Source organism: Haliotis rufescens, unplaced genomic scaffold (assembly GCF_023055435.1).
Source record: "Haliotis rufescens isolate VD_foot unplaced genomic scaffold, xgHalRufe1.0.p SCAF_8, whole genome shotgun sequence".
Taxonomy (NCBI): domain Eukaryota; kingdom Metazoa; phylum Mollusca; class Gastropoda; order Lepetellida; family Haliotidae; genus Haliotis; species Haliotis rufescens.
This window is the reverse complement of record NW_025964372.1, coordinates 39,818,226-39,833,684: the sequence shown is the minus strand read 5'-3', so window position 1 is coordinate 39,833,684 and position 15,459 is coordinate 39,818,226. Positions and strand designations below refer to the sequence as shown.

The 15,459-nt window shown below is 44.8% G+C and overlaps 1 protein-coding gene across 1 annotated transcript; it reads left to right on the top strand.

Annotated features, from left to right (window-relative positions):
- The first annotated feature begins 1,466 nt into the window (after window positions 1-1,466).
- LOC124121119 lies at window positions 1,467-14,049 on the top strand. Its single transcript, XM_046484098.2, has 4 exons — window positions 1,467-1,625; window positions 6,635-6,742; window positions 11,568-11,684; window positions 13,071-14,049. The coding sequence occupies exons 1-4, from the start codon at window positions 1,578-1,580 to the stop codon at window positions 13,560-13,562; spliced, it is 765 nt and encodes a 254-aa protein (XP_046340054.2). The 5' UTR covers window positions 1,467-1,577; the 3' UTR covers window positions 13,563-14,049.
- The last annotated feature ends 1,410 nt before the right edge of the window (window positions 14,050-15,459 follow it).

Below are 15,459 nucleotides of genomic sequence, written 5' to 3'. Positions count from 1 at the left end.
GTTGGGTGGGAAGATCAACAACATGGTTGAAGACACAAGGTATTTTGACATAACGCCCACGTGAAAACCAAGACGCCCAACGTCGACCTTTCTTTACTGGTGACATTTTTCAAGAAGCTGAAAATTATTATTGTTCAAATTAAATGCATGTTGGATATTGATTATTTCAAAATACCGTTATTAAGAAGATCAAGAACGGTGGCCGGTAGAGCTTAATTTCAATCCGAGAATCGATTAACAAATGCAATAAAGTGGTGCACGCCTTGAGGGGTAGATACATGGAATGATTGTTTGCTCAATATCGTTTTTAAAACTTTGTAATTACGATACTGCCTATAGAGTTAGTTGTTGCTCTAATCCCTCAATGGATAATCTGAATCTGACACTAATCCAAAGTTTGCGCTTGATGTTGATAAATATGCGTAGTCAATGTAAGGTGGTTCACTGAGGGCGTGAGTGATATGAATAAAAGCGACAAAACCTTTTTTATATCCAATAGAAATCTCTGCATAAAGCAGAGTCGATTGTACAATTCCGACTATATCATGAGCATGTGTTTATGAATCACTATCAAATAGTAATGATAACAGGTGTTCGCGGAAAGGTGAGCGTATCCTGCCCCACCGGTAGCACCCGTCACAAACACATGCAAAGGCAAGTCAATTGTTCACCCGAAAAAATATGGGAACATATTGTACAAGTCAAAATAGGGAATTGCATCGGACATCATTTTTGTCACGGATGCGTCAAATTTGGAAATGTCCTCCACATGTCTACCATGAAACATTTTTAAAGCTTTACTGAGGCCCTGTTAACGCCACAGTTATTACTGAAAGCCTGAACGCAAGGTGGAGATAAATCTGATATTTGTTTGTGTGTTGTTTAACTCCTCAGAAAGCAAAGGTCCACCTTGTTGGTTCCAGTGTGATAAAACGTCTAAGCCAAAGAAAAACCAGTCTCGATTATCTGCCGAAATAGATTCCACTGGGTGCAAAAGGCAAAATGTATGTAGATTATAGGAATGGATGCTGAAAATCAGTTAACAGAAAATCAGTTATTTGCGAAAAGGGTAAGCATGTCCTGCTCTACCGGTAGAACCGCCACTCGCACCAAATAGTTTTTGTTGCCTAACGCCTCACAGCAGTTATCCTGCAATACGAGCCTGTGTCAGCGAAACCAGTGGTTGATATAAAGAACACCGCGCTACTTCGTCGAGGTACGATAGTACGCAATCATCGTTCTTGCCAACCTATCCATTTAGTCGCCTCTTTTTATCCTGAAACATCGACAATAAAGACCCCTTGTAAACTGCCAATAAGCGATGTAATTTATTTCATTTTTGAAGGCAGAATCAATAATTAACACGTTTAAAAAGAAATCGGGTTACCAAAAAAATATAACTGTATTAGAAGCTATGGCGTCTTTTGACAGGATAGCTACAGTGGGAGGGACGTACCCCTGTTGGTTACTTCATACCGACACATTATAATTAATGAGTGTGGGGGTATAAAAGCGACTTAACGGGACGAAACGGGAAATACCGGTGTAGTTTGGCGATACGACGGACAACATACATAATGCTACGCGGTGTGTTTGCGCTGCTTGTGCTGGTGGCGCATGTTGGGGTATGTAACGTTTGTAGTTTGAGCGACTTGGTTTGGCGGTTCCGGACGTTGGAATTAACGCCATTGGTGCCATTGATGCCATTGGTGCCATTGGTGACGTGTGTGAAACTGAGACAGTGTCTCTTTTGAATTTGTGGGTTGCTATACAACATAGGTTATGAAGTAGCAGATGAATGTGAAGCGTCAATGCCAGAGCATAACCAGTCTCGATTGTCCTGATAAAGGGATGCTTAAATCAGACTTGCGACTACGAGCGACGATGGGAATGAATTTTCGTATAAATGTTCGTTATATATTACATATACTTTGAAAAGTCCCGTTCACTGATGTTTTATTGTTTGGGTCTGCGATGTCGTTTTATATTCTCACTTGAAACATATCTGTGACCTTACTTTTATGTTTGAAAGATCGATTAGTTTTAGCTAATGGAAACTAGGTTGTCAATCATTTATGCCTACAAAATCTTAAATCTACACTTCAGTTAATGTATACACTTGGACTTGGCTTGACGCACATTGAGTCGGTAAATATATTTGTCAGTGGGGCTCTCGAGCCCGCATTTTATGATTTGAAGATATATAATACTCAACTGTTTCGGCGACTGATTTGAGCCTAGTAACGTTTTGATAACGTTTGTAATTTTGTGTTAAAATCCAATTTTCAAGTGTATGCTTTCTTTTGCCCGGCAGTGTAATATTACCTCGGTTACATGTAACGATGTTCATGTTAAAATAATCACTTTGGTGAAAACTAACTAACTGAAAAACAAGAGAAATATGTTTATATCCTTGTTCAGGGCTCTATATTTCATATTATGCCAATCAATTTTTTTCTCACAACGTGTAAACGATCTATAAAACACTCGTTTAGGGCCCCGCAAAAAAAAGAAGCTTTTTTTCAGGCACTGTAAGAATCAGCCGGCGACGGAGGATGTCGAATTGCATTAACAACAGCGAATATATTCGATCATGCAAAGCGATTACAAGGAGTTTTGGTATATTTTTCAAATAATTTCCACTAAAGAATATTTTGTCAAAGTCTAACAGTGGGGATATATATTAATATTGACTATAACTGTTGACACCGCCCAGCCTGACAGTTACTCGGGTATGTTTCCTTGGTCCCAACCGACTAGATGAGGGCTCCGTTTCACAAAGCGATCTTAGCGCTACGTGTTTTTCAAGAGAACGTTTAAACCGTTACGCTATTTTGACGTCACATACAGAACTACAGAAATAAGTATTGTAGTGGCAGGAAAATGTACAATAAACAATAATTGTATAAAATAATTCAATTATTTGAGGCCGATTAATTTTTGCTTGAATGTATCAATAAAATAGTTGTCTTTTACCCTTCTCGGTGCATCATTTTCACATTTGTAAAACGGGAACACCGCAAAATTTGGTGCTTATCCCCGGCACATTGATCGATGTGTTGACTGAGTGGGATATATCGGCAAGAGGGTCCCGTATTTGTTGTCGGTGGAGTCTCACTCTCGCTCTCAGGGTATCTCCTGTCCGTCCAATGTATTCAATGTATTCACTGGATGCCATCGTGAGGGGGCGGGGTAGGTTGTTGCACATTCTATCAACCACTGGGTTGTCTGGTCCCAGACTCAATTATGTACACACCGCACGATGTGACCGGAATAGTGCAGTGTCACACAACACTCGCTTACGCCTCAATAACATATAGATTTGTCTACACACAAGAGTATTACGTCACAGGACTTGAGCATGGTATATGACGTCATTTCCAGTTGGTGCATTTGGTTTATTGTAGGTGTTATTTGGTTTGCTCAACATTGTTGGACATATATCTGCCTACCTACTATTCATTGTGTTGTGGCAAAATGTAACAGAACTGGGAATAAAGGCTATATTCCTACCCCGTGTCGGCGTATTTGTAACGTAGGTTTAGAAGAAACAGCAGATGCTGCAATAACTTACATTCCTTAGGACCCGTGAAGATCCGGGGTAGAATAGGTCTTCAGGAACCCATGCTTTCCGTAAAAGGCGACTATGCTTGTCGTAAAAGGCGACAAACGGGATCGGGTGGCCAGGCTCGCTGACTTGGTTGATGCATGTCATTGATCCCAATTGCGCGGATCGATGCTCTTGATATTAATCACTGGATTGTCTGGTCCAGACTCGATTATTCACAGACCGCCGTCATATAGCTGGAATATTGCTGAGCGCGGCGTTAAACAACAAACAAGCAAACAAACAAACAAAACATTCCTTAGCCTAAGCGTTTTAGCAAACATAACAACAACAAAAACTAAATGTTACTTAAACGCTGTTACTGTTGATTGTTAAAGTTAATTGACCTAGGTCAAACGTGATCAACACTTATCAGGTCAACACTTAACCTGTGCTTGTGACGGGTGCCACCGGTGGGGCATGATACCCTCACCTTTTCGTGAGCACCCGGTGTCATCACCATAAAATATCGACTCATAAACACTGCTTATGATAATGGTCGGAATCTTGCCATGGACTTGCAATTTTCTTCTGATTCTGGAAAGGGATTAACGCTTTTGTTTACAACAGCATTACCAGAAAACAGATCTTTGACAGCGATCAAATGCAGGGGAATATTGTCCATGATTATTTAAGTGATAATAATGATCTTGACTTCAGTTGAATTTACTCATTGAGTGTAGCACTTTAATGTGGATGGACATGGGTTTGAATACTAGAAAACAGATCTTTGACAGCGATCAGATGCAGAGAAATATTGTCAAGGATTATTTAAGTGATAATTATGATCTTGACTTCAGTTGAATTTGCTCACTGAGTGTAGCACTTAGATTTCCTTCGATGTGTAGTACTTCTATGTGGATGGACATGGGTTTGGATTGTGTGTTCGTAACGCGGTACAGGGGTCGGGTGAATGAAGTAAATTGGCCTGTAGTGTCTGGTACATAATCAGTAACCACGTCCATAAACTGTCTGGCAAAGAAAGAATAAAGCCATGTTTGATGGTGGCTAATAATAAAACAAACTAGAAATGGTTATTCGATGGTGATATTTTCATCGTAGTAACGTCTGATAACGTTTGTAATTTTAGGGTCAAATGAATTTTTAGGTGTATACTTTCTTTTGGCCGGCAGTGTACTACTAACAATTGTTTGGACTAACATAACGTAGAGAAATGTTTGGAGAACAATTTAGAGACAGTCGGGATTTGGCGGTGTTATCATATACAGTAAACTACGTTTATGACGAACACGCTTATAACGAACTATTTTTGGTCCCGTCCATTTGCTGTATATATGCTGTATATATATGCTTATAACGAACTACGGTAAAAACGAACTAAAATTGGTGGTACCTTTGAGTTCGTTATAACCGTAGTTTACTGTAATAAGTTTTGGCAACACAGTAACCCAAACGCCTTTCTTGTTCCCTGAAGATTTTAAGTGTTCTGATGTTTGATTGAGTTGAAAACGGATTAACGAATTTGAAAATTCTTATTCTAGCATATGTGGAGCTTTTTACACAGATTTAAGTAAACCATGTAGTAATTACGCATGCTTGCCGTAAAAGGCGACTATGCCATAAAAGGCGACTTTGCTTGTCGTAAGAGGCGACTAACGGGATCGGGTGGCCAGGCTCGCTGACTTGGTTGATGCATGTCATCGATCCCAATTGCGTGGATCGATCCTCATGATGTCAGTCACTGGATTCTCTGTCCGAGACTCGATTATTTACAGCTTGAATATTGCTGAGTACGGCGTTAAACAACAAACAAACAAACAAAAAGTTATTTTCATTTCCGATCATATGTTCAGCAGGCTGGAAAGGGGGGACAATGTGAGTTGTGACTTTCTATGATACATCTAAATGCCGGCATTAATCTGCACTCGTCTGTCTTGGTGTGTGTGTGTTGTTAAAGCCATTATAGTCATTATGCACGTCGCTATATAAGTGCAATAATCTTGGACACGACGTTAAACACTATTTCACCTCACCTCACCTATAATTATGATATCACAGTTACTTTTGCATCTGAGTATACACACAAAGGACGTTGTTCCATGACAATGAGTCGAGTCTCCAAACATTTAGTCATCATTAGACTTTACTGGGATTAGTACCATCCGTAATGATAGGAGTCGGACCAAATGTGGTATTATAGGTAAACCTTGGATAAATAATATCATACTGTTTCATCCATACACTGGGGCGGTCGGGTAGCCTAGTGGTTAAAGCGTTCGCTCGTCACGCCGAAGACCCGGGTTCGATTCCCGACTTGGGTACAATGTGTGAAGCCCATTTCTGGTGTCCCCCGCCGTGATATTGCTGGAATATTGCTAAAAGCGGCGTAAAACCATACTCACTCACTCACTCATCCATACACTAACTTGAGGGAACAAGCTGTCATAAAATTATACTGGCTCAGGTGATTGGAGCACAGGTGAATCCATTACAGTTAAATCTAGCACGGGTAAGTCCCTCACATGTGAATCTAGCACATGCGATTCTATCAGAGGTGAATCTAGCACAGATGATTCTAGCACAGGTTGATCTAGCACAGATGATTCTAGCATAGGTGATTCTATCACAGGTGATTTCAGCACAGATGTTTCTAGCACACGTGATTCTAGCAGATGTGGATCTAGGTCAGGTGTATGAATGTATGAACATGTATGAATCTAGCACCTATGATTCCAGCACAGGTGATTTCAGCACAGCTGTTTCTAGCACAGGATCTATCACAGGTGACTCTGGCGCTGGTGAATCTGGTATGTGAATCTAGTATAGGTAAATCTAGTACAGGTGTGTAACACAGGTGAACACACCACAGGTGATTCTAGCGCAGGTATGTCTGGCACAGGTGAATCTAGCACAGGTGATTAAGGCACAGGTGTGTCTGGCACAGGTGAATCTAGTACAGGTGATTCAGAAACAGATGATCTCGCACAGAGGAATCTAGCACAGGTGATTCCTGCAGAGCACGAGCCCCGTGTCATCTCTTGTCATGTGACATGGTGATTGTTTCAGTGTTTCCGAGCCCCAAAAGTCCAGTGGGCCAGACCGAGGCTGCCCAACATCCAGCTGGACGAGGGTGACAGGAATTACATCAGCCATGAAGTCAGCGACCCGGATGTGGTGAGTCGGGGGTCGGACTGTGTAAGCGTTGTGATGGTTAGGGTGGGGATCTGTGAGAGTAAGTGAGGGTTTGGGTTTGTTGGGTTTGGTTTGGGTTGGAGCTGTGAGGTAGGAATATATGGAGTACGGTATAAGACAGTGGAGTTTTGGGTGTAGGGTGTGGTGTGGGGATCTTTCGATAACGGTATGGGCAGTGGAGTGTGGGGTGTGGGTGTGAGATGGGGATCTATTGAGTACGGTATGGGCAGTGGAGGGTGGGGTGAGGGTGTGAGGTGGTGATCTATGGAGTACGGTATGGGCAGTGGAGGGAGGGGTGTGGGTTCGAGGTGGGGTTCTATGGAGTACGGTATGGACAGTGGAGGGTGGGGTGTGGGTGTGAAGTGGGGATCTATGAGGTACAGTATGGGCAGTGGAGGGAGGGGTGTGGGTTCGAGGTGGGGTTCTATGGAGTACAGTATGGACAGTGGAGGGTGGGGTGTGGGTGTGAAGTGGGGATCTATGAGGTACAGTATGGGCAGTGGAGGGAGGGGTGTGGGTTCGAGGTGGGGTTCTATGGAGTACGGTATGTGCAGTGGAGGGTGGGGTGTGGGTGTGGGTGTGAGGTGGCGATCTATGGAGTACGGTATGGGCAGTGGAGGGTGGGGTGAGGGTGTGAGGTGGGGATCCATGGAGTAAGGTATGGGCAGTGGAGGTGCGGTGTGGGTGTGAGGTGGTGATCTATGGAGTACGGTATGGGCAGTGGAGGGTGGGGTGAGGGTGTGAGGTGGTGATCTATGGAGTACGGTATGGGCAGTGGAGGTGCGGTGTGGGTGTGAGGTGGTGATCTATGGAGTACATCTGGGCAGTGGAGGGTGAGGTGAGGGTGTGAGGTGGGGATCCATGGAGTACGGTATGGGCAGTGGAGGTGCGGTGTGGGTGTGAGGTGGTGATCTATGGAGTACTGTATGGGCAGTGGAGGGTGGGGTGAGGGTGTGAGACAGGGATCTATGGAGTACGGTATGGGCAGTGGAGGTGCGGTGTGGGTGTGAGGTGGTGATCTATGGAGTACATCTGGGCAGTGGAGGGTGAGGTGAGGGTGTGAGGTGGGGATCCATGGAGTACGGTATGAGCAGTGGAGGTGCGGTGTGGGTGTGAGGTGGTGATCTATGGAGTACGGTATGGGCAGTGGAGGGTGGGGTGAGGGTGTGAGGTGGGGATCTATGGAGTACGGTATGGGCAGCGGAGGGGAGGGTGGGGTGATGGTGTGAGGTGGGGATCTATGGAGTACGGTATGGGCAGTGGAGGGTGGGGTGATGGTGTGAGGTGGGGATCTATGGAGTACGGTATGGGCAGTGGAGGGTGAGGTGTGGGTGTGAGGTGGGGATCTGTGGAGTACTGTATGGGCAGTGGAGGGTGGGGTGTGGGTGTGAGGTGGGGATCTATGGAGTACGGTATGGGCAGTGGAGGGTGGGGTGATGGTGTGAGGTGGGGATCTATGGAGTACGGTATGGGCAGTGGAGGGTGAGGTGTGGGTGTGAGGTGGGGATCTGTGGAGTACGGTATGGGCAGTGGAGGGTGGGGTGAGGGTGTGAGGTGGGGATCTATGGGGTACGGTATGGGCAGTGGAGGGTGGGGTGAGGGTGTGAGTTGGGGATCTATGGAGTACGGTATGGGCAGCGGAGGGGAGGGTGGGGTGATGGTGTGAGGTGGGGATCTGTGGAGTACGGTATGGGCAGTAGAGGGTGGGGTGTGGGTGTGAGGTGGGGATCTGTGGAGTACGGTATGGGCAGTGGAGGGTGAGGTGTGGGTGTGAGGTGGGGATCTGTGGAGTACTGTATGGGCAGTGGAGGGTGGGGTGTGGGTGTGAGGTGGGGATCTATGGGGTACGGTATGGGCAGTGGAGGGTGGGGTGAGGGTGTGAGTTGGGGATCTATGGAGTACGGTATGGGCAGCGGAGGGGAGGGTGGGGTGATGGTGTGAGGTGGGGATCTGTGGAGTACGGTATGGGCAGTAGAGGGTGGGGTGTGGGTGTGAGGTGGGGATCTATGGAGTACTGTATGGGCAGTGGAGGGTGGGGTGTGGGTGTGAGGTGGGGATCTATGGGGTACGGTATGGGCAGTGGAGGGTGAGGCTGTGGGTGTGAGGTGGGGATCTGTGGAGTACGGTATGGGCAGTAGAGGGTGGGGTGTGGGTGTGAGGTGGGGATCTATGGAGTACGGTATGGGCAGTGGAGGGTGAGGTGTGGGTGTGAGGTGGGGATCTGTGGAGTACTGTATGGGCAGTGGAGGGTGGGGTGTGGGTGTGAGGTGGGGATCTATGGGGTACGGTATGGGCAGTGGAGGGTGAGGCTGTGGGTGTGAGGTGGGGATCTGTGGAGTACGGTATGGGCAGTGGAGGGTGGGGTGTGGGTGTGAGGTGGGGATCTGTGCAGTACTGTATGGGCAGTGGAGGGTGGGGTGTGGGTGTGAGGTGGGGATCTATGGGGTACGGTATGGGCAGTGGAGGGTGAGGTGTGGGTGTGAGGTGGGGATCTATGGAGTACTGTATGGGCAGTGGAGGGTGGGGTGAGGGTGTGAGGTGGGGATCTGTGGAGTACGGTATGGGCAGTGGAGGGTGGGGTGAGGGTGTGAGGTAGGGATCTGTGGAGTACAGTATGGGCAGTGGAGGGTGGGGTGAGGGTGTGAGGTGGGGTTCTATGGAGTACGGTATGGGCAGTGGAGGGTGGGGTGAGGGTGTGAGGTGGGGTTCTATGGAGTACGGTATGGGCAGTGGAGGGTGGGGTGAGGGTGTAAGGTGGGGATCTATGGACTACGGTATGGGCAGTGGAGATGGGGTGTGGGTGGTAGGTGGGGATCTGTGGAGTACTGTATGGGCAGTGGAGGGTGGGGTGTGTGTGTGTGAGGTGGGGATCTGTGGAGTACTGTATGGGCAGTGGAGGGTGGGGTGTGTGTGTGAGGTGGGGATCTATGGAGTACGGTATGGGCAGTGGAGGGTGGGGTGAGGGTGTGAGACGGGGATCTATGGAGTACAGTATGGGCAGAGGAGGGTGGGGTGTGGGTGTGATGTGGGGATCTATGGAGTACGGTATGGGGAGTGGAGGGTGGGGAGAGGGTGTTGGATGTGGGATCTATGGAGTATGTATGGGCAGTGGAGAATGGGGTGCGGGTTCAGGGTGTGTGTTGAGGATTGGTAACGTACATATATAATTCTCCCTTACGTCCATGAATAGCGTGGGGTGCTGGCCATGTTAAAAGAAACCGTTTTCATCACTACGACTACAATAGCGTCGTGAAGCCTTACCGAGATCTCCGTTCTGTGTCATTTACAAATACCCAACACGTGCGCTTGACTGTTGTAGTCTAATATATAATGCTGACATAGCAGTTTAAGCGAGCCTAGTACCCAACGCTATGTTACCTGCTTTATGTGGCCCACAGGTACCCCATGAATACCCGTGCGTTATCTCAACTCCATTCTCGGTGTCTGTGTTGACTTTTATCCCATAAACTAGATAAAGGCAGGGGGGCGTTAGTTATGCCTCTACTATAGACTTCGCCAGCTGACGTTATCGTGTAGAGGGAGAAATTAATGTAGTCCACGAATAACAGTTACACTTCAATCTGTCAGAAGATTATAGTTGTTGAAATACTCTATTGGAAAACTATTATAAATATCACACACGCTATATTCCAGTTTTTGACTAACAGAAATATCCCCATTTATCACAACCGGCGCCATTCCAACGTGGTATAGACAATTCAAGTACTATACGTAATCTTTATGTATTTACCTGTCATTACACTAGCTCAAGTAATTTTCCACCTAAAAGGCCATACCAAGAGGCTGACCTAAAAGGTATCAATGGAATTCTCTTTCTTCATAGACAGACAGAGAGTTTGTTAAAGTCTTTCCTAATTACAATTTATATAAACATCATGCTAAAAAATACACGGTTTTTAGAATTGTAATGAGCCCCTCTTGAGAGACTATTTGTAACCTAACATACAGAAAATAAGTAAAACTGTAGTATATTCTAAGTATACAATAATAAAATAGACATGCTAACACAATATATGTATGTAGAAAGGGAACTAGCGGTGGTGTGTAAGATTCTACTCGTTTAAGTAAAAGAGCAGGTTTGGCTGTAATAGTGCCTAAAAACGCGTAGGACAAAATAAAACCGTATTTCTCTGTGTCGGTAAAATCATTAAACGAGTCGACCTGTCTTTTACGATACAGTGAGCGAGTGAATATGGTTTTACGCCGCTTTCAGAAATATTCCAACAATATCACCCCATCGCCCTTCACAAAACAGGGTTAACTGAGCTTTTTCATTAAAATAGAGCGGACAATAGCGAATAGCGACTTTTGCGACCGGGTTCCGTCTTAGCGCAAACGAGCATACCTAAAACAATTGTCAACTCGTGGCTTATGGTTAACATATATTTCCCCATATATTATATATATTTCAGATGCAATTTGAAGCACATCGGGACATGCGGAATTATACAGTATGATTGACCACATTTAACTGTGTCTTGGGTATATTTTTAGATGCAAGACATATGTAAAATCAAAAATTATTTCTGAGGGATTCTTTGACGAAGAACTTGAAATCATGCGCGCATTCTGATTGGTTTGTCGTATTTTTGCACATATCATTTATCGATAGGGGGACGAGTCTTCTTGCAGGTTACGGAAAGGGGCGAATGGTGACGAATGATTTCGGTAATCTGCAAGATTATTCCGGAATTACACGAGTGGTCACGAATAAAAGTTTTTGAAACACAGTATTTTGATGCGCTTTCACATTTCTTTGGTTTTGTATAAAATCTAATACTTGCAGGGTCCTCATGGAATCACTGCCTTAAAAGACCCGGATCTTGAAGCGTGTTTTATCTACAAGTACATGAAACCCCTCATTATACCGCGAGTACAGAGGCACTTCTATACCAGGACTAAGGTTTGTTTGATTGTTTTTTTTTTGTTCATATCGTATTTCACACTGCAATCCCTTTTACAAAGAGGTCATATGTAACAAATGTTGCTTTTTGGATAACACTTTCGTAGTTTCTTAAAGTAAACATTCAAATCAAATTCTTTGAAAGTGTTATCCCAAATATAACATTTGATACATCTGACCACTTTCTAAAAGGCATTGTGTATTCATAGCTTTCGTCCATGGGAGCTGGCCAATTTGCACGTATCAGAGGGGTACACAAAGTACACGATCTAGACTACCGAATGAAGGAGGACATGCCATTACGGGTCACGTCAGAACGACCTTTCGCAAACTTTGACCTAACAATGAAGTGACTAACATGAAGTCGACATTAGCGAATCAGAAAGCAGCTTTCTCGAGCTTTACGGTACTAGTTTCCAACTGGCGACTTCCATTTCAGACAACACTTTGAAATATACTTTGAGAAAGTTCTGGATTCCAAATTTAAAAACTGGACAAAAGAACATTCTGGAATGTGTAATAGATGGCCTAGATTGTATGGCAGTACTTCCCATGGGCTATGCAAAGTCTCTTCCATTCAGATGTTTATCTCATTGAAGCGAGCGATAGACGATGATCTTGTCGGAATCAGTTGTACTGTCCGTAACTGTCATTCGGAATACCCCGTGTTAACCTTTTCGAGGCTGCATGATTGGAAAACACATTCCAAATGTTACTTTCCTGATCTGGGAAGCGACCACTGATTGGTCGGATGAAAGTTCGTTCTGACGTGACCCGTAATGGGATGTCCTAAGTTCTTTGTTTAGCGGTAGCGATAACTTAGATCTGTTTTAATGAGAATGATAATCATCCAGAAGTAGTTATTGTGATTTGAAACTTCTGAGGGCGAAATGTCTGGTGGAATGTGGTTTCTCCATCCCAATACCAGTTTGATCGCCCCGGACACTAATGTTGGTTTGTTGTTTAACGCCGCACTCAGCAATATTCCAGCTATATGACGACGGTCTGTAAATAATCGAGTCTGGACCAGACCATCCAGTGATTGACATCGTGAGGATTGATCCACGCAATTGGAATACGATGACATGCATCATCTAAGTCAGCGAGTCTGACCACCCGATCCCGTTAATAGCATCTTACGACATGCATAGTCGCCTTTAACGGCAAGCATGGGTTGCTGAAGACCTAATTTACCCCGGATCTTCTCGGGTCCGGACTCTGATGACTAACTGACGTAACCGGGACCTATGTTACTCAGGTACTCGATGAGTAAGTAATGTTGTTTTGAAGGTTGCAATACTAAATAAAATGGTTTAAAAAAATTAGAGATAAAAAAATAATTTAAAAAATTTAAAAAAAAATTAAGATATTTATTTTTATCCACAGACCGCTACTGTTCTTCTGACCCCACGGGACAAGAAGCAATTCCGTCAGTCCGTCGGCCCCGCTGTTGACAAGCTGTGCAACTCGGTGAAATCCTTCTGGCTTGACGAGTTCATGCTGTATCAATACATGAGCAATCAGCTCTACCCCAGGAACGCCCCACCCCCTCCTGTCCAGAGCTCCGACCTGCCCGAGGGTGACGATGAGAACTTGGCCCCCGCCATGATCTTCCCAACCCCTCCCCCTCTTCACGAAACCCACGTGATACGCACGCCTCCACCGCTTCCGAACCATGAAGTGAAAGCGCCACCTGGACTCGCGAGGGTAGACCACCACGGGACCCCACCCAACGCACACAGAATGAAAGTCCCTCCACCCCTTCATGAAGTTAAAACGCCACCTGCACTTGAAAGGGGAGACAATGACGATCCCCCACAAATCGCACACAGAATGCGAACCCCTCCACCACTCATGAGAGCACCCCCTCCACTGTAATGTACTTTTACATAATGACCATTAGTTGTTGTTTTAAAATAATTTCTTGGTTTACGGATCCAACGACCAAACATTTCTCAAATGTTTAAAAATACAATTGAAATTTTTTAAATCTTTTTTGTAACCTCTGAGTATCGTTACCAACTTCAGCAACCTCCAAAGTTGGCCGTTAATGAAAGTAATAATTTTACTTTTCATCCCCCTGAACATTTTATTTGACTCTTTATTTGTTTCATATTTCCAATCCATGCTGGTAAGGGAACACTGAAAGTAAAAGATGTATCTCAATATTTAATCTCGACCTAGCTGCGGTAAACGTATCTCTGTGCTGCTCTCTATAAACGGTTCTGATTTTGAGGTGTCTCTACACAGAGCTACGGGTTGTTCCATTGTGAAAACAGCGAACCTATTTGTTCAGAAAACGATCCGTAAACCAATAAAATATAATGCATCCAAAGATACATAATAAATAAATCTGCAACTGTAATTATGTTTCTTCAAGTACTGTTCACATGGAATCCTTCTCCACTCCAGCCAAGTCCTTGTTTGAATATTTACTACAACCAAGATCCTCTTTTTTCTTTTCTTTCTTTGTTGCCTTACGCCGCACCAAGATCTGCACACATTAGAGAATGTTCGGACGGAAAAAACACAACATACACCATGTTCATACGATACAATAATATGTTATGAGTGATTTGGGATTTTAACGCCACCTTGAACTGAAAAATTGAGGCAGGTCGTAGACGTTTACCACTTGCAGCCAATGAGCACGGGTTTAATCTCCCTCTGTCCGTAACCTGCAAGAGTGCGTGAGTGAGTTTGGGTTTATTCAGCTTTTAACGATATTCCCCCAATATTACGACGGGGAACACCAGAAATGGGCTTCACGTGTAGGGAATGAACCGGTTCTTCTGCGAAAAAAGCGAACGGTGTAACCGCTAGGCTACGCCACCGCCCCCATCTTCCCGAGGCAAGGGAGTTAACTGGCTATATGTCCGGTTTCCACCCTTGCCGAACTAGGCTGGAATTATGGAGTTATATTTTGGCAGGACTAACGAGTCTATGCATATCCAATCAAAATCGCGTAACGAAATCGACATCCAGTTCGTAAACTGCTGTGCAGATTTCGGTCATTTGCAGGTTTTGCAAAGAATGTGTACCGTTAACTCGGCGTCAGCATATATTTACCAACTATTTTCATGTTGTTAATGAAGGTGCTCACCTGATTTGGCGCACTTCGCAAAGTAAGACCCGTTTTATCACAACATAGATTTTGATTGTCAATCAGATCGTCTTGACTTGGCGCCGCTATTATGTTTGAAGCAAATGCAAGTGATATGAGAGGTGGAATCTGATTGGTCAATAGGAGGGACATAGAAGGGACATAACTCGTAATAGCCACTGGTGGCGCTCCGATCGAGCCAAGAAATTCCTGATTAGTTCGGCAAGGGTGGAAACTGGACTTTTAAAGTCAGTTAACTCCCTTGCCTCGGGAAGATGCACCGCCCCATAAGTTGCTAGAGATCGCAACACTGCAATATGCGAAAACATGACTTGTTTTTTGTTTGTTTGTTGTTTAACGCCGCAATAAGCAATATTCGAGCTAAATGACAGCGGTCTGTAAATAATCGTGCCAGACCAGACAATCCAGTGATTGGCATTATGAGCGTCGATCTACGCAGTTGGGATACGATCACATGCATCAACCAAGTCAAAACTCAAAAATGATATTTTTGTAAAACCCTCGATATCATTACCTTAATAGAACCTTGAACCAAATACACCACAGATTTTGAACATATTTTCCAGACCATCCCTGTCACCAGGGTTCGAGAGCGCACATGTACTGTGGGCAGATGTAGCGTTGGTTTCGCCGTATATATAAGGAAGTCTG

What these genes read in the sequence shown, in the direction of transcription:
- LOC124121119 (XM_046484098.2), top strand. Translation starts at nt 1,578, where the DNA reads ATGCTACGCGGTGTGTTTGCGCTGCTTGTGCTGGTGGCGCATGTTGGG. An exon ending in AAGTCAGCGACCCGGATGTG is followed by an intron (nt 6,743 to 11,567) that starts GTGAGTCGGGGG and finishes TAATACTTGCAG; the next exon opens with GGTCCTCATGGAATCACTGC. An exon ending in ACTTCTATACCAGGACTAAG is followed by an intron (nt 11,685 to 13,070) that starts GTTTGTTTGATT and finishes TTTTATCCACAG; the next exon opens with ACCGCTACTGTTCTTCTGAC.